General features: G+C 36.6%; 1 protein-coding gene across 5 annotated transcripts in view; it reads right to left on the bottom strand.

Annotated features, from left to right (window-relative positions):
* LOC124166095 (E3 ubiquitin-protein ligase MGRN1) overlaps positions 1-19,948 on the bottom strand; it is a 46,103-nt gene that overhangs the window by 3,285 nt on the left and 22,870 nt on the right. For 2 of the 5 annotated variants that reach the window (XM_046543721.1, XM_046543722.1), the window contains 3 exons: positions 18,285-18,470; positions 15,852-16,002; positions 8,852-8,958 (listed from right to left, as the gene is read on the bottom strand). In XM_046543721.1, coding sequence (XP_046399677.1) covers positions 8,852-8,958; positions 15,852-16,002; positions 18,285-18,470 — 444 coding nt within the window. Of the gene's footprint in view, positions 1-3,821; positions 3,885-8,851; positions 8,959-10,665; positions 12,570-15,851; positions 16,003-18,284; positions 18,471-19,948 lie in introns of those variants that run through there. The other 3 variants (XM_046543723.1, XM_046543725.1, XM_046543724.1) reach the window with 3 other exon arrangements.

The following is a 19,948-nucleotide window of genomic DNA, read 5'->3' as shown; positions in this document are numbered from 1 at the left end:
AGGTCCAATACTGCCCATACATACATATTTGTAGAGCGCGAGTTTTCACTCACTCAAGTTATTTTAAGTTGTCATTTTTGACATTTGCAACATTCACCTCCATGATTCAGCATGTCAAAAATGTGGCAGAGCGAGTTCCCTGCACAAATGGCTCGAAAAATGACACCTGAAATTTCCACATATGTGCAGTTCTTGCAACACGCAGTAGGTCTTGTTAGCTTACTACCTATCCATTGCACTTAAATTAGGATTGAACAATTCCTCTCATCATGGTATAGCTGTACATATTATTAGATTTTTCGACAGTAAGAAGACCGATATTTTAAAAATACATTCAGGGATAATGCTAATTTAGTAAGTTCTTACATCAAATTTTACATGCAACATTATTTTAGGAAAATAATGAAGAAAAATCCAATCTTCTTTCATCGCACTTTAAAAGCACAGCAGCATACATATAGGCATGATAACAATTTTTTTCCGTTGGGTTCCTAAAGTTCTTACAAGTGTGCCCCTCCATAACAACATCAACCACAATATGTACCCTATTTTACTTTTTCTGCTATTTTCTTCCAAACTTTATATCCATGGATTTCATCTCATAAAATCCATTAATCAAATCCCTGATCTTTCTCCACTTAGAATAAAGATTACTTCATTCTTTAATCTATCGATTTGATTGAATCTTTGCCCTATATCTAAAACTTTTTCACTAGAAATAGAATTGTTAAATAATGATGAGCACGCTGAAATTTGCTTAGCCCTCTTAAAGAAGATAAATTCACTCAATATAAAGTTTAACAGTGCTGATAAGGATATTGTTGTGGGAAAAAAGCAAAGCAACAATACACACCTTTCAAATTTTTAAAAAAGTATGCATTTTTTTGTCAATAATTTGACATTATGCAAAAGCAATAATAATATACAATACGGTTATGCATTACTCATTAGAAAGTATAGCACAAGAGCTATATTTAACGTAAAGTTTACGAACAGAAAATTTGAAGCATATGAGAAGAAGATCAGTGGTCATAAAATCTACCTGAAACACAAGATTATCATAGACTAACAAGGTGAATGTCAAACAACCAGGCTTGGGGCTTTATGACAACTGGCATGTAGTTTTTGAAGAATGAATCCTTCCAATTATTATGTTACATTTTCCATAACTAAGCCAGAAAATGAAGTGAAATTTAAAATGCAGCCACACTAAGATCAAATCTGCTCGTGATAGAAAAATTTAATTTGCAGAATGGCCACAACGTGATGAAATCTGGGTTGTGCATTAAAAATATTCATATTCATATTATCTGAGATGGATAAATTCTAACATTTTACACTTGAGGCTGTTACATTTACTAGAAAGGTTCTCCAACCAGGTGGTTATTTCCATTTCAGCCACCATCTTAGCGTATGCAGCTTAGTTAAAGTAACAATAGTCAGCTTGGTTTTCTTGCTAAACTATTTAATTGGAAAATAGATAGATACATAGTATGATTGAGGGGACCTTCACTAGGTGCTTTTGCACTTTGACCTTTCTTGGTCCCACTAGGTCATACCCAGACAGCAGACAAAAGAGCTATGGTTAGTGCATACGTGAACACCTCAGTCATAGCCCAACATCATTAAACTACAATGATCTAAATGGAACCAATGAGTCAAATTAGATTGGAAACCCAAAAAATAGGTGCTAATTAAATGACTAATTAAACTACCAAAAATCTCCTCAAAATTCACATTGTTTGACATTCTTCTTGCAAGATAATTCCTCTCCTTCATAACAAATAAAAGTTGTGTTTCTATATTCGATGAGTACAAACCACAAAATGTGATATTCTATCTACCATGACAAGATTGAAGCAGTGAAGACCATGTGAGGTCCAACAACAGTATCCTCAGCAACCCAATGCTTAGTGTCCGACCACAATCTCTCAAGAATTACCAGTGAACTATTTTGCATCAAAATGACAGTATGCTCCTAATTGCAAGTCAAACTGTTCTGTGCTGTCTTTCAAACTACACTCGTGGAAGGGTGTTGAAGGTATCCAGGCATAGTTCCACCTCTGATAGGGACAAATTAATGAGGTGCAGGTGAAGGCTTCCTCGTAGTGGTCCTGAAGTATGCTAACTCCCAGGCATGCTACCATATTTGTCAGATAAACGACAACAGTTTGGCAAATATTCCAGTGGCCTTCCTCAGTATATTCCCAATTTTCACTATCAATCCATTCTGAAAGAGCAATAGTAAAGCAATTTCCATTGTATGCAGTATCTGCATTACTTTTCACACAAGGAATCGGAGTAAAGTGCATCAGCGCATGTAAATGCTTTCACAAATGACCAAGGAGTAAAATTAAATATTTGATGACATACATATTTTGCAAGTGCAAGCAATATCAGAGAAACTTGGAAATTTTCAGAAGTGCACGCAAGATCAGTTGAGATCGTTTTCCAAATCCATCTAAGTCGAACCTAATGTAATGAAGCGGTCTATCATAATTGCAAGGGTCAGAGTAGGACTAAGAGTAATATATCAATGAAACTTTATATCTTAACAGTGAATTCCTGTGAAAAACTTTTTTGTTACTTATTGTAAAACATACAGGCCATGAATTTTGAAAAGTTTTCAATCGATATCGCAGGAGAATAAACGTGTTCTGACCTCACATGACACGGAAGATCTGCTATGTTTATGCATGTCTATGAAGGCATGACAACATGGCAGTGACAAATGGAATGGTAGTGCCATGTGCTTGTGATGATCTCACCCTATTCCGAAAACATATTGTGGAATGACGTGCCTCAACTGTGTTCAGCGATGGCTGGATAGCGCAGCTTGACAAATTGAGCATGGTCAACCTACAAAACATTCTTTTAAGAGGGCAAGATCAAAGCACACACACAACACTACTATTCGAGACTGATATGATAGATATAGGAAATCTCCAAGACACGATTAAAAGGAGCATTCAAATACGACGTAAACAAATTCCTGAACTCCCTTCCATGAAAAAAAAAGAATAAGAATTTAAATAACTCCTCCCTTACTTGCCTACGTAATACTTTTAATATTTGTTTCATTTGAATAAAACCAAATATTTTATGCTATTTTTGAAGTTTCTTCAGCATTTCCGCATGATACCTAAAAAAAACTGTAGCATTAAAGTACTTTGTGGGTATTTAATGGAAAAATCTAAGAATTCTGAATAGTGCAGAAAAAAATTTACTTTGCAAGACCAACTAACATACCTAAACAAAATGTAGCATTAAAGTACTTTGTTGGTATTTAATGGAAAAATCTAAGAATTCTGAATAGAGTAGAAACAATTTACTTTTATTGCAAAACAAACTTAACGCTCTACTTGACCGCTACTCATTTCTTTTTTAAATAATAAAACCTCCCTGTCATGGGTAATCAATGCTATGACCCACCCACCCACTTGTCAGTAAAATTAGCAAACTTGTTACCCTCTTCCCAAGGAATACTAGTGCTCTAGTATTACATGAACATCCCCTATGCAGCAACATAGAGAGAAGACAGATAAGCACTTTACATCAAAAAACCAGTCAGAATGGTTGCAAACTGTCATTAGCCATCGGACAAATGGGGAAGCATTCCTGAAAGCAAACTTACTGCAAGTTAAAGAGGGGCTATCCACTGCACCTCTTTGCCTCTACCTCTCTCTCTCTTTCCAATATTTGATTGCGTGAGTAATGTGCCAACAGGCTAACATTGTTCCCATCATCAAAGATGATCATGCATAAAACCAAGAAACACCACTATTATCTCCAACTCCCTTGACAAAACTCAAACGGATTACCTTTGAAGTCTAACTGGGTGAGAACAAAATTGCAATGGATGATGATGTTTGGTCCTCGGTGAACTAAATGAGGAAAAAACAGCACAAAAGTACCTGTAATACCCATACAGACAGAGCTGAATATATGTACCAGCTAAGACCTTCAATGCTTTGGGGCCTGGCTCAAGATAATCTGTTATTGTGTGGCCCAACTCAAGATCCCGTAAACTGAGCACTTCCCCCACCCATATGCACTGCTCTGCCATATAAACCAAGCTATTCCTCACTGGTCACTAGACTACAAAGCCTGAGTCACATATTGGGGTTATCATCAAACAACTTTTCACATGCAGTATTTAATATTAATACGAATAAAAAAGTATGTATTCAACATAAAATTCATAAAACATAAAATACATAATGTTTCTGCCATGTAAAAGTTTGTTAATGATAATAATAGTGGCAGTGCTGTAGTTGGGAAAAAATTTACGGGGTACTCAACAAAAATTGCCGACAGCTGAACATGTATTATACATCCGTCCCTGCCGGTATGCTTATCACGAGTTTGGATTTTAGGGGGTAGGCCATACCACCCCAACTACAGCACTGAATAGTGGCATAACAAGACAAGATTTAATATTTAAATGACATACAGTTAGGACTATATCTCTTATATAAATTTTCTGTTGATCACATATTTTTTATTCCCATGGAGACAAAACAATTTATGAGTAAATTTGATGCTCAACAATGATTAAACCAATACTTGACTCACGCTTCAAAGCAAAGTGACAACATAGTGAAGAGTACACAGCATGGCAAACTCCACGGGTTAACAGGATGTGAGGGAATGACAATCTGCAAGGTCTAAATGGAGCTTGATCAGATTGTAAATGGCAAGGGTCAGTAATGTGGCACCACTGATAGGTAGGTGCATGAATAAGATTACAAAATTTATTTAAATTATTTTGAAGTGAAACGGGCAAGTGATTTTTTTAAACTTTTAGTTTATGAGTACACATATAAGAAAATAAACAATCGAATCAGGGCACATTAATATTGCCTTCAAAAACATTCTAAACTTTAACAAGATAAAAGCGATAAATTGTTCGTGCCAGTTTTTAAATGCCTTTGGTGGGCAGGCATTCTGAGGCTTAATTAAACAATTAAAATTTTGCCTCTTTAAATATTTTCTAAAGAGTTTTCTAGCGCTAAGTAATTTTGAAAATCCATAACCAATTACCCCAAATTTCAAGACAGGAAAATGTCACTGTTACTCCATTAAAAAATTTCTGGTCAGGAATATCCCCCTTTTTGTAATCAGTATGAGAGATGTGGACAGTTGAAACTAATTTAACGATTGATCATGAAGTGGACACAGAGAAAATAAAATTGATGCAGGCACAATAGAAGCACTGACTATACTGACACACAGGATAACAAGAAAATCCATCTCAATGACGACTATCATTGTTAATATCCTAGAAGTGCTACAAGCCTCTTCCAAAAATTTATTAGAACTAAAACTCTATAGCACATGGGCCTATTATTATTGAATAAAATTCCACCGGAATTTAATAGAGCTAAGGCTGTCTCTCTTCAAATGCAACCTTTGTAAGTTTCTTTTGAAACACATTTTATTCGGTGGACGAATTTCTTCATAAGTAACATTTTATTATACCTTACTCAAACCTTGAAATTTCCTATACATATGTATTCGTAAAAAAACAAATAACCAAACAAATAAAAATATTATCATTATTTATTAGTGCTGTCTTTATATTTATCCAGCTAAAAACTCTATTCAAGACAAAGCCGAAGCCAGAATAAATTTTGGTGGGGGGTTAAGTTGGAGATATGGACCATTTTGTGATGCAAGGTCAGTTGGAGGAGGTAGATTAACCTGTCAACGCCCACGGATGCCATATGGCACCAAGTGCAGAGCCGAGTCAATACTTCAGCAATGCATATAATATGCAAATTTTAGCATACATTTCAAAGCACATACTTAGTAGAAGGTTTCCTCTATTATTCAGTCGGTTTGGATTGTGTTCATTGTGTTGAGCTCATACGTAGCATATTTTATAAAAATGAACGATGTTTGATTAGGAAAAACTTTGGGTGCTGATGGGTTAACACATTTAATGTGGGCCCGATTTTCATTAAAGTCGTCAAAATCAGCCGTTAAAATAAGTGAGAAAAATATAGGGTTTCCGCACCATAACTTCCGTTCAAATACTGCTTTTTACAAACGGCACACACGGTTCGAAAGAGGAAAGCTTGCTGAAGGCCATACGCATGATCGGAAGACTCGAAAGTGGATATTAGTCACGTACGGAGGCGGAGAAAGGTCTCCCGGCCCAACCGGCAAAGCACGTCAATGTGTTAAAGACCAAAAATTTTATCGGGGGTTTGGACTCCTAAACCACCACCCCTCCTGACATCGATTTATGACCTCATGGTAAGAATTAGAAAAGAGACTCCACAGTTATGCTCACATTGACATTAAATTGCCATTGAATTTCCCACTTAAGAGAAAAGATGTTTCACCATGCTAATTAAGGGTGACTCTAAATAAACAAAAAGTCAATCCTTACCGTGTTTAGATTCCTATAATGAATTTGCTACATGCAATATTCCCTCAACTATACAGTAAATCCAGTTTGGAACAGCAAAAAAATTACACATAAACTATTTTGAAAATTCATCAGAAAGAAAGGACATCTCATTAGAGCAAAAAGGTGCTCTAATATCAACACTGGAGGCTCTCAAGCATCCATCACACACAATCCCAATTGTAATCAACGAACTAAAGTTGAGCATCATAAAGAAGCATTAAAAAGAACTTGAAGTCATTTACAGACTTAAATCCACCACAAGATGTCATGATAGCAGATTGTTTTGATATACATTATCACTTGAAAGCATTTGATTTTGTTATTTTTGCAGAATCACATTTCACATCTCACTAATGCAGGGTCTAAATTGACAAATTTTGGGTTGATATACGTACAGTAAAAATCTCGAAAAAAATAGAAAAAAATCACAGCAAAATGATTTTATACATTTTTGGCAGTAAAAAGTATTAAATATTTGATTTCAACTATCAAAAAAGCTCTAAAGCATACGGGAAATACAAAAATATCACTTTCACATTTGCCAAAAATGCTGTACTATACTAGTACATATCTCTAATCATTCGACCGGGGAGCCCATATGTTAGCCTCTAAGCAATATTTAACTATTCATCATGATTAATAAACTCAGGAGGCAAGGGAGTATCCTGGAATTTTTTTTGAGGGGTGGGCACAAGGAGCCTGACAGGCAAACGGTCTTCTCATATTAGAGATTAAAACAACTTCCAATAATTATCGTACGAAAAATTATCTTCATTTTAATATGAAAGTTATTAATATTAAACTAAATGATTAAGGGTCCGTAATACACCAAAGGAGGTATGATATTTCAAGTGACTCCTTATTTGCTTTTATGTAAAACATTACATCATCAATGAACCACGCTGGATAGCATAAAAACTTGAGTAATTAAATAAAGCTATAAAGCCATCACTCATTCATTCTATGGATTTCTTCATGACTATATTGAGTAAAATTGTTGGAAATATGGCCACAGTTAACAGGCAAATACAAGAATTAAATATGCTCACCAACACATTTACTTCTCCATGAAATAATTAAAAATGATAAATAAAAAAAAAAGGATGGAGAGGTAATTTAGGAGCCAATCCAGTTAAACTAGATTCTAACAACCAATAAAAATGACAAAACTTAAGGGTAAATTACAATATTTTGTAGAATCAAGTGGCAGGTAGCATAATCACTGACAAAAGTTTGTGCAGTCAGACAAAATTTTATTGACAGACTCAGATTTCAACAAACTGTCAACAAATACCATTTTGACATCTCAGGTATTATTAATAAAACCTTGTAAATTACATACTTTGTTAAAACCTGGGTCTGCCGTTCAGCCATACAAACTTTTTTCAGTGATATTATTAAAATGAGGCGTATTGTATCCGTGCATTTCATACAAACTGTAAAGTGAAGCGACTGTTGAGAAGAAGCCACGTATCATTTGGCAGTAAGAATGAATGATAACGATATACACACATTCCCACCAGCAAGAGAACATTTAAACACCATGAGTTACTAAATTATTAGCAAATTTATCACCATAAAACATTTTAGTAGAGGGAATTACTGAGATAAATCCTTCCCAAAAATATAATCAAGACTAAAATGAAAGGGTGGCATTTTACAGGATAAGTTTGACATTAAAAATAGGCTTACCAGAAACTCTACAGAATTACTAGCCAACTTTTACTCACTATGGCTGTGGCCAAGTAAGCACATTAACAATTGATCATAATTGAATGAAATAAAATAACTTTGTTTTATTCCACACTTTATTTTAAATAGCACGACCTGGGTTTCAACATCTAGTGTTATCATCAGGTAGAATTAGATGGGTGGCATGCTCTTATATAGGTAATCGTGGCTGGAAGGGGGGAGGGGGGGAACCGAAAAAGGGGCGGGAGGGAAGGAACAATGATGACGGGTAAAGCTGTTTTTGTTTAAGAAAGGAGTGGGGGGGGGCCTTGGGTTGGCTTGCATGGGATAGACTATTTATCTTTTTTTGTCGTTTATCCCATGCAAGCCAACCCAAGGCCCCTCCCACTCCTTTCTTAAAAAAACAGCTTTACCTGTCATCATTGTTCCTTCCCACACGCCCCTTTTTCGGTTCCCCCCCTCCCCCTCTTCCACCCACGATTACCTATATAAGAGCATGCCACCCATCTAATTGTACCTGATGATAACACTAGAAATTGATCATAAGGGATGATAAAACAAGTAAGTCTAACAATGAGCGATACACAACTTGTTCAGAGTGAATATGCCGGATGTCTAAACTTGCTTCTCCTACAAGTAGGGTAAATGAGCACTAGCAGTGAACTTGCCCAATCTCTCATACTGTCACAAGATAAGGGTTGTTGTTTGTAGCAAGTAGATACGTTGATAGACTGCACTCACCGACAGGTCACTGTCATCGCCCATGTGCCCATAGGAAGGGGGCACCGACCCCCGTGGATCCCCGTTCTCTGCCAATATCCACTTCCACGCCTGCAACACCCTCCTCTCTGCAGAGCACAACAACATTGCGCACCCGTGTACACAGGAGAATAAGTGTGTACGAAGGGAAACCTACTACTGCATCAGGTGCATACATCCATTGCTTGATAAATTAGATCACAGCGACGTGAAATGAGATTCACCGCAACTACTCATTATGAGGACCATTTCTGGAGGTTACCCAAGAACTCAAGACACCGTTCCACCAAAAATAATAAACACCAAATGAAATTATAGCAGTGGATAAAAGATTTCTAAGCCCACACCATCTTTCTATGTCCCCACACCATTTTTATGAGAATTCTAAAGAAGTTAGCGCAGTATAAATAAGTCTTCCACCAATTTTGAAAATGGATATTAACAGCCCATTCACATAAAGAGTAAGTTTAACAACTATTACAGTCCCTGAAGGATGAGCTACCATAATCACATGAGCCTAAATGAATACATGGATAGGAAAATATACCAAAGGAGTATTTCCAGCAGTTTTGAAAACTTAGGTGACTGATGAGAGTAAGGTAAAGCGCCTAATTCATGAAACTATCAACGCAAGCATGAAAATTCACGTCCTCATGAAAAAAATAGCTCATTATTGATATGAAAAAAGGAAGTAAAAATTCCTCCATGCTGATAGTGTACTTCGTAAATATATACGAACAAAAGTAACAATGATCTTTTCCAAAATGACCAACTATTGGAATAAGCAAATCAGGATTTGAAAAAATACAGTTTCACAAAGATTATTTTGAATTCATGAATTGGTTTAGCACTTAAGCTAGTTTGAATTAAAATATGTATGCCACTATATCTTGACAGAATAAACTAAATTAATACATGATTACTATTTCAGACATCAAGACTTACAGGCCAGTAGTCAATAAAAAAGGCTTATAGATAAGAATAAATTACAACCTTAAGCTTCTATAAACATCATACTCCACAGAATTTTATTAGAATTAATAGCAAAGAATATGGCTGTTGTTTCCAAATTATATTATTCTTTGCAGTGATGTAAATTTCCATTGAAAATTTAAATCCCCTGACAACGAACTTACCAAGGGAAAAGGAGGTGAAAATATTCCTAAACACTACTGTAAATACACCCAACATCCCAAATGCAAGATTACACCATTGAGTTGATTATGACTGGACCAGTTTCACCATCAATGAGACTTATGGAATGTTCGTTGAGTAGTAAATATTTCACTAGAATACACCAAGCTGAGTTTTGAAATTGAAATTAAGCTAAGCTGAGGCTAGAAGTATAAATTGTTGACTAATCATCAGCAAAAGTAATAAACATCATACATGATCGAGTATTCACGTAACACCCAATAAAGTATAAAATTATTTGATGGAATGAAATTTGAAAAAAACATCATACATACATAGCTGGGTAAATTACCAATGAACAATGGATGAATATAAATGCTACCGCTAAAACAAGTGTGTATGTTTCTATAGTGTGTCAAAGTTTAAAAAAGTTATACATGACTGGCTATTAAAAAAAGCCTTTTACTCCATAAATAGTTTTTCGAATGTGAAATTCTGATGTCTCCATGTTCCTGGGTTTCACCACGTGGATTTTCTTTGTGGACCTGAAGACGCCGGTTGGAATACCGGCGAAACTGTCGTCACAAAGAAAATCCACGCGGTGAAACCCAGGAACATGGAGACATCATCTAGACAACGCCGTGGAAAACTACGCATGTGAAATTCTGTTGTCCTTTATTGATGCATAATCCTATTGATTTTGCCATATGTATTTTTGTGTATTTGTTAATTCCTATGTGTATGGCGAAGACTATAGCAAATTCAATTTGTTTAATGTCCAATAAAACTATTATTATTATTCTAAAACAAAATCAATGATAATAAAAAGCTTGCTGCTGATTTTTTGGAATATCCTCAAGTGATCATTGATTTTTCATGACAGTTTCACCAGTAGGCGAGATAGTTTCTAGCCATAAAAAGCCTGCTGAAACACAGGAAAAACTGTAATGAAACATAATCAATGCAGAGATTATACCGATATATGAGCTGCTTCTCTTGCGCGAATCTGAGGATACTTTTATCCACTTAACATGCTCAATTGATAGACCTAGCAAGTACTTCCTTTCCAATGTGCTCAATAGGTACACAAAATCCACCATTAAAAAATGTACCCACGTGTCTTTCAAGAACTGCTAGCTCCCAGAAACAGTTACTCTAGTCAGCTAGAAGCCCCAAGTAAGCAGAAAAAACATAAACTCTAAAACATCATAGGTAAAATACTGCAGGTACTGGTCCAGAATTCATGTAATCCAACATGGAGGAAGCACGTTGGCAAGCATAAATCAGATTTTATGTCAGGATACATGAGAAATAGTGTATTGAGAAGTCTGCCATGACAATCAGAAACATGATCAGGTGTGCAAAGGCATGAACAACTTATGTGACTAGAGAGAAAGAAGAGAGTTTGGGATATGAATGACCAAGCTTAGAAATATACTTATAGGGGTCAGTGTGGTTCTTTCGTTTTCAGTTCCATCTATCCTTGAGCTTGGAAACAGAATCTAAGTAGAAGCCAAAAATAATCAGTACTGAAATAACTACTGCAAAGCCTAGCTGAAAACTTTCCCAAAAAACATTTTATAAATAAAGAGTATTTTTATGGATCCAATCATTAATTTAGTCAGTTTTCCTACTCCTCCACTTATAGAAATATTTTTTACTGCATAATTGATAATTTTAATTAAGCACAAGGCATACGCAGAACTATTGCAGGACTGTCTTCCATCTCTCACAAAAGTTAAATACACAGCTTGGGAAATAAAAATAAGTTTTGTGCCTAATTATGAGAGAAACCATCCAAATTTAAAACTTTCATCATAAAAATGTAAAATGGAAGCCCATCTCATAGCCCCCAAACCCAGCCAAATTCCATGGCTACAACCGTGCAAGTCATGCCTGGTCGTAGATGTGTATGGCATTCCATTAGTTTAAAAAAGTATAAAATCTGAGATTCCAGCGATACTGAGTTGAATTCGTCCGCACTAATAATTATATTCAATTTTCCACAAAATAAAGTTTAATCCCAACCCGGTTTTCAATGACACAACATAATTATTTATGTAGTAGAGTTTAAATAAGAATTAACAGTAGATACGAAGAGAAATCACAGATACCGCAAGATAGAGGGACTACTGTTGAAAACGTAACTTATAGTTAGTCACCATTCAATGTAATTAGCCAAGCAAAAAAAGCCATGATCCTGAGTCCCAATATATGCATTTTCAACTGAATTGAACTGAAACTTCAAGCATTTTCCAATGTAGGAGAGGTTTCATGAAAAGCATCTAAATGGCAACCTTGCCAACTATTACAAATCCAAAAAAAGAATGGCACATCATTAGATTAAAGACTCAATAAGCATAGCACATTAACATCAGTATTTACAGGAGTTATTATGACAGGAATGTAAGCTAAAAGATGGTTAAGAAAACCTACATGAGAGAAATGAACAAGCATCATTTAAATAGTCCTCATAACGAAAAACTGGGTGGGAGATCTTAATTTACAAAGGGTATTTCTCATAATGATCAATATTTTTCAAATAATCACAGCTCATCACACCAGCCTAGAAAATAGCAAAAGGCAAATCATAAGATGATTACTTTCACTTATCCAGGGACTTGAAAATAATAAACTATTACAAATAATTACTTAAATAAAAGGTAGCAAAAGAAAATTCCAAATAATATCAACAGAGCCAGGCTTAACATGGAGAAAAGTATCTATTAATGATAAACGGAAAGCATTTTACCAAAGTTCAATAGTAACACAACATATTAGTGTACAGTCATCAAGCATGCTAGTGCCTGATGTCCAAAAAGTGAGTGAAATTGCATAAACAGTTTGTCCAATAAAATTTGATGGAAAAGGATTTAAGGGTTTCATTTTGAAAACACAGCTCAGAAAAAATTAGCTCATGAAAAGGCACAAAGGTGGTAACAGATTCCTGTGAGACTTGTGGAGCAATGAAAGCAATATGCAAGATCCAAAGATTTCAAACAAGATGAGATGGAGCTGAATTTGTCCATGTTGGAATATTCCACCAAAAAACATATTAATTCGACCCATGTTTGAACACTACATACTACAGTACACTCCCGATTATCCGGGCTAATGATGGGGAGGGTCGGCACGAATAATCCGAAGACATGGATAACCCAAACTTTCACTTTAATGTCTTGCCATGTTCATAATTTACCTAAAACAAAATATATTATTATTTATGCAGTTATTCTGCTTTTTAGAGTGTTTCCCAGACTCAATGAGGGCTTTCTTTGCTAGTTCGCAATCTTTTTAGCGGTGATAACAAGGCTGTAATCATATTATTATTACTCCATGTAAGGCCTGATTTTGAAAACCAAACATCCGTGGCGGCGTGATCACGGATACAGAAAAGTGGTATACATGAATGCTTCAAAACCACTGCTCAACATCGGAAAATACACTATAAGGCACCACGCCACGGTGTTGCGTCTTGAACAAGTTGCCCAGGTTGCAACTGCCGCAGGACATGTATCCGTGATCACGGAGCACGGTCGCACACTCCGAAGCTTGGAAAACAGGAACACAGTGCTCCCGTGAATGCAGCTAGCACACGATCGCTTCCGTCTTATGAAGGGGATTCCAACGAAAGTAATAAGCCCGGTGTATCCTAGCATTAATGCAGTAATTCCCACAATTTTGCATTCGATTTTATTTTTAAAAATAAAGATCGCAGAAAAAATTGAGCAAGATTGAAAATCACGCACGGATAATCCACAAAACGGATAAACCACAGCCGGATAATCGGGAGTCTGCTGTACATCATCGGTGCACAGTCGAGCTGGCCGGAGTGGTCCCATGACAGTTATATGAATCAAGTGAGAGGTAGGAGGTGATGCTGCCAGGTTAGGAAAGATAAAGCTAATGACTGCTCCCCAGGTAAAGAGAGGGAAGTGTATTTATAGATATTGTATGTATAATGGAACTTTTATTTTGTGAGAATAGGTGAGAATTTTCACAAAATTTTTGAGTATTCAGTAATTTGAAATGGTACATTTTTAACATAAAATGGTGTTAAGTTATGAAGAAATTTATAAAAATTAGAAGAAAGGGTATTTCCGAGTCTCCGTGACAATTAATTCATACCTTTATGACAAAACTAAGCATAGGAAGGCAAAGGTATGGGTAGTAAACTGCAGACAGAAATAGGTTGATATCAGACATGCAGTCGCAAGGGATCTCCAACCCCTAATATTCTCTTGTGGGATAACTTTGGGCAGTCCAACTGTGAAAATGGTTGATTAAAAAAAAACCCTGTGGACTTAACCAAATAATTTTAATATCAACCAGTTTCGTCGCCGTGCAACATCGTCAGATGATATATTAACTGCGCTTAACACCATTTCTACAAGAGATAGTTTTAGGAGTGACTCATGAAATTGCTTCTTCATGTTGAATAAAAAAAACCTTCTATAATTCATAAAAATAATTTAGATGACAATGTCTCACAGCGAAGAAACTGGTCGATATTAACATTATTTTATGAAATTTACATGGTTTTTTTTTATTCAACAGGTAACAATTTCACAAAGCCATGCCTAAAACTATCCACTGCAGAAATGGTGTTAAGCAGATTTAATTTATACATACACAGGCAGATGGAGGTGGGAAGATGAGGGGAGGGAGGAGGGAAAAGAGATGGGAAATACTGAAGAAAAAATCCTGCCTATTCCCATCACCTCTTTCTTTGGTCTCAGCCATCTCCTTCTCCTCTATCCCTAATTTTCCTCACTCCATCCTCCAAAACATTTATAATTAACTGCACTTAACAACATTTGTACCCTGAAGATGATGTAATAGCATCAAAACCTGGGTCGAATTACTGAATATTCTCACGTACCAGGTGTTCTCATGCAAGACACACCTTGTTTTTTTGGCAATGAATTTAGTAAAATCCTGATCTCAAATAAGTGAGCTGAAGATAACATGTAATTTTAAATGTAAAAACGACAGCATTTAAATTGTAAACAATAAAAATGTATGGCACTTTTTCACACAATTTTTAATGTGATAAAGCACCATACATTTTTATTGTTTACAATGGATTTTCACTAAGTTACGCCTGAAACAATCGAGTTTAGCATTTAAATTATTATAATGGAACATTATTCTACTTTTTCCCCAGAAACGACAGACTTGCTTCAACAACTGCTGGCTGCCAACCTCAACAACTTGCTCGCCCATCATGCACATGGGATAAGTGGCAATGGCAGAGAGTATTTTTTGTAGGCCCATTTCTGGGTGATGAAACTGGTAGGGAGATATTAAAAAAAAGGAAATTGCTGGCATTGCCATTCTGTGCCCTTGCTATGGATACCACTAAAAATTTTCATTTTGCTCCCACGGCACTTAAAACAGCAACCTTTCGCATAGGGGTTTTTCAACAAGTTAACAATTAAATGCACCTGAATAACTATATCTTGGACAGGGTCAACCTAGCCAGGCGGGATTCAAACCCTCAACCACTTGTTTGGCAGGCAAGGACTTTATCCCTCTGCCACCGAGGCCAGCAAAAAATGGAAATACTTCTGTGACCTGTGTAATATATGCACCCCTATTTTGACACCACTGAACATGAGAAATAGATGCACGCGGTACATGAGAAAATACAGTACAATTAATTTTTGAGGAAAATCGCATTCCAACAAGAAAGTAAAATACATCAACTCATCACATTAACACAAGCATGGAAGGGGAATGAATATCGGTCAAGGTCATGAAGACTTCTCCCCACATGGGTATGGTCTGAATGCATACCCGGATGAGAGCAAATAGGAGGGTGACATGAGAGAAGGGGATGACGTACCTCCGTCCTCTGACTGGTGAGCTCCGGCCGAATCGCCCTCACCCCTTCGCCCAGAGGCAGGCGATACACCAAGAGGGAGTGGATCTGTGCTTGTTGCTGCATCCAGCAATGGAGACGTCTTCTCTGCCTCACTGTCAGGCTCTGTGTCCGACTGTTCCGGAGACGAGAGAGGGGTCTTTGTCAGTTATATACTAAACATTGGTGCAATTTCTGAAAGACCTATCATTTGGATCGGAGGCTTACGCAGTCATTAAATTGATAATTTTTCTTTGGGTTAATGCCATGTTGGCTATTTTGGTAGACGACAGTTTTGAGCACATTCCAGGTCCTGTCCCTGGCAGGTGTTCCAGCCGGGACCCGAAGACAGGAGCTGGAATGCATCCAAAACTGTCATCTACCAAAATGAGTCAACATCAACCCAAAAAACAATTATCAGACCTATCACGAGATCCACATCCCAGTATTATGCCTCATGATCAGTATTCACTTACAAGTCCACGCATCGCTTGAGCTAGGATACTTCACAATGATGGGGAAAATTATAACAGAAAACATCATATCCCATGTAATTGACACAGTCACTTAGGGACATCCAAGAATTATATATGCACTCATTGGGGAGGGGAAGGTAATGAGTTTGCTTACTTTGCTTATAAGTAGGAGGGGGCATTGTCATGGTATTGCTTACATAACAAAGGAAGGTCTTAATCTTTAATAAAGAAAATAATAGTGGTCAAGTGGAGGGTTTGGTTGGTTTAACGCTCAAAAGAAACATTTTTCAGGCAGTTCAGAATATCCAAATAGTACCTAGTATTATGTGCATTAATAACAATATTAATAAATACTTCAATAAATTCAATTTTCTAATACATACTACTTAGGTACCGTTTTATAACATAGTATTTTTACAGTAATCTTATGACATTGTTAAAGAAAAGCTTCAAAAATAGCAAACAATATTTGGCTTTCTTTCCATAATGCCCACATAAGAAAAGTTTATGTTAGCAAGTGAAGGAAGGTTTTGGCAAATGCTAATTTTTTCTTAAATTGGAGGAGGGATAAAAAAATATGTTCACTGATCCATTTCAAAGCCCTTTTTGCAGAATTACCTGATTTCCCAGCGGTTTAACAACCCTGCCATTTAAACAACTTGCAACTAACTAATCCCTTGATAATGGCACCAATGTTAATAAAGGTGTTTCAACCAGCCACACAATAATAAGAGTGGCAGAATACACACAATATTGTTTCTGGTCACTACCTAGTTTACTATGAACAAGGCATTTGTTGACATGATTATATGTACTCGGTTCAAAATATCTTTGTCGGTGGGGACGGGAATAAAGTACGTGAGGGAGGGTAACCTTCATATAAGATCAACAATATCAGTGTACTTCAGACACATTTAGGGGGGGATACCAAGAGTGAGAGACATGGCAAACTTGGGATCACCAAATTACATACTTCCTTCTCCTTTTTTTATCCCTCGAGTGGGTGCGCCTGATATTTTGCATGACCGGATGCACCGCATACTTTGTCCACAATATATGCATCTATATGATAAAAATTGATTTTTGTTAAAATTTATCTTTATTTTTAGAAATTAGTTCAATCTTGTACATTTATAGTTGCATACAGATATAAAGGTACACAGGTGGTACAGGCGTAATATATATGCCACCGGTATAGAGTTTCTCTTGCCGATCTAAAAAAAATTTGCTGCAATACTTTGTGCTTTAAAAACTCACACTATAGACAGTCAAATGACATTGTAAGAATACACGAGGCTATTCAAGAAAAGCAAAGCATGAGGTACAGGGCCGGTCACGCGGTGTACTGTGTATGCCACGGGTGTTGGTTCTTCTTGCCGATCTAAAAATAAATTAGCTACAATATTTGCGCTTTAAAAACTCACACTATAGATAGTCAAAGTGCATTGTAAGAATACATGAGGCCATTCTGGACCAGAATGTTCGTACAAGGTTGAAATCCTTGGTTTTTGAAGATTGGCGTACTTTATACGCCAGTGCACCCGCTCGAAGGTTAAGGAAAATTTTGAACCATGTGCATCTAACGTCTGATAGGGAAGCAATTGGGAATGGGAAAGTCATGTGGCGAGAAACTTTCCGCCTGCTAAACCCATTCTTCTTAATCTACCTCATGAACCACAAAGATAAATGTAAATGAGCATATATGTTTCAGCTAAACCACATTTATCAGCCATTTCACTGAATGCACCCTACCTTCAGAAAATCTCACGCCACAAACTAAGATATTTCACACAACCCCAATGGTTCCAATTTAAGTACAAGAAAAATAACATGGGTTACCAGCATGATCATAAATGACATAAAAAAGGTAAAAATGGGCTTGATAAATGGAAGAGAAGTGGTGGCTGCCACCATAGGAACACACTACGACTAATGGTCAAACCTCTTCCGCATCAGCTCCTGGAGGTATAGCATCAGATTCTGGAGGTGTGGAGTTAGGAGATTGTGGAGGCGCGGTGGAGAGTAAGCGAGACGCAGCCCCCCGCAGGGCGCTCTTGTCTCTAACTAGCCGTCCGTCTGGCATGCTGTGCCCACTGCCCTCTCTCGACGCAAGAACAGACATGCGAAACTAAAGACAAAGCAAAGAAGCACTGAAATCCACCAAATATGAGAAGAAGCTTCCTCATTCCTTTAAAAATGAACTCAACTCATAAGGAAACAACACATTACAGTAAGAAAGAGGAAAGTGTCGAGTACATTCCATGTGAAACAAATACACAATCTACAAAGAATATGAGGCTCACTGATCATTATACATACACAAGACACTTGGACAAAAGTCGAAATAGTAGCCCCGTAAAGGATTGATCAGGTTTAGAAGAGGTCATCGAGTTAATTCTGAAAGCCATGCCCATCAACAGCAATGCCATTCTCTCCAAATCAATTACTGCATATGCATACAGATACACATTTCTCAGAGAAGTATTAGTTCCAATACATCCAAACTTAGAGAGCACAAGACAAAGAAGTGAGTAATGAAGCACACGGACCTCATGTTAGATCTGGCACATTTGGTGGGGTTCTCTGACTTTATTTTAATTTCCTAAACAAGAAAACCCGCCAATGATAAATTATAAAAAAATTCAGGCATAATCACAATTGACACTACAGGAATGACAGTCATGGTGACAATGAACATGTCTGGAAAGACAGTGCAACATTCAGGACACGGCATTTATCCACCCATGTCCATTCATCCCAAGGTCTGAGCTATATGGAAAAATCAATATTGGATTAGGATAATTTTTTTAATAAGGATATTTAGAAATAAAAATAAATAACATCAAGATGATAAGTATTGGGCCACATAAAAAGCTGAAAAATATCAGAAGCAAAAAAAAAATGGACCAAATAGAAATATTTTTCATCTGGTGCGATAAAACAGACAATCATTTATCGCCAATTTTCTTAACTTATCATCAGGTTCCCGTTATTTCTAAATACAGTATACCGCTGCTTTCTGATGGGTTTGACATAAGATGAATTTTACATGTGATCTGAGCGGTTTCAAAATTCCAAATTTCACTGATTCTGTTTCCACTAAAACATTAAGTTATCAATTGTGAATTTTTACACCTTATTCGTTAACGGAACACATTTTTAAATGTACTATTTTCATACAATGATGCAATTATAACTGGTTCCTCGTCTGGAAATAATGCAGATTCAACACAAAACTCCTAAGGATCAGTTCTCAGGAACAGATTAATATCAGGATCAGATGATCATTAAGCAAGGGTCTATCATATTTTTCACAATATATCATCCACACGCACCCAAAACACCAGTGACACTTACTCAATCTCAAAATGCACAAGCAGCCTTGCTTGGCCCCCCCACCTCCATTGGCAAATCTCTAGAAAATCCAACAGCAGGCATGGTATCAGAGGCTTAAAGCACTCATTCAACCTCAAAATGCCTAGTGTTGAACTTCAGTCCTGGCAAATGACTTTTTCACCAAGAATTACTTACCAGTACACCAGGACATGCATAGCTGCAATTGCCAATTGCAACCTAAAGATTACTTAAGAATAACTGACTTACTGG

This window comes from Ischnura elegans, chromosome 9, assembly GCF_921293095.1.
Source record: "Ischnura elegans chromosome 9, ioIscEleg1.1, whole genome shotgun sequence".
Lineage (NCBI taxonomy): Eukaryota > Metazoa > Arthropoda > Insecta > Odonata > Coenagrionidae > Ischnura > Ischnura elegans.
The sequence above is the reverse complement of the archived record's forward strand: the minus strand, read 5'-3'. Positions and strand labels throughout refer to the sequence as shown.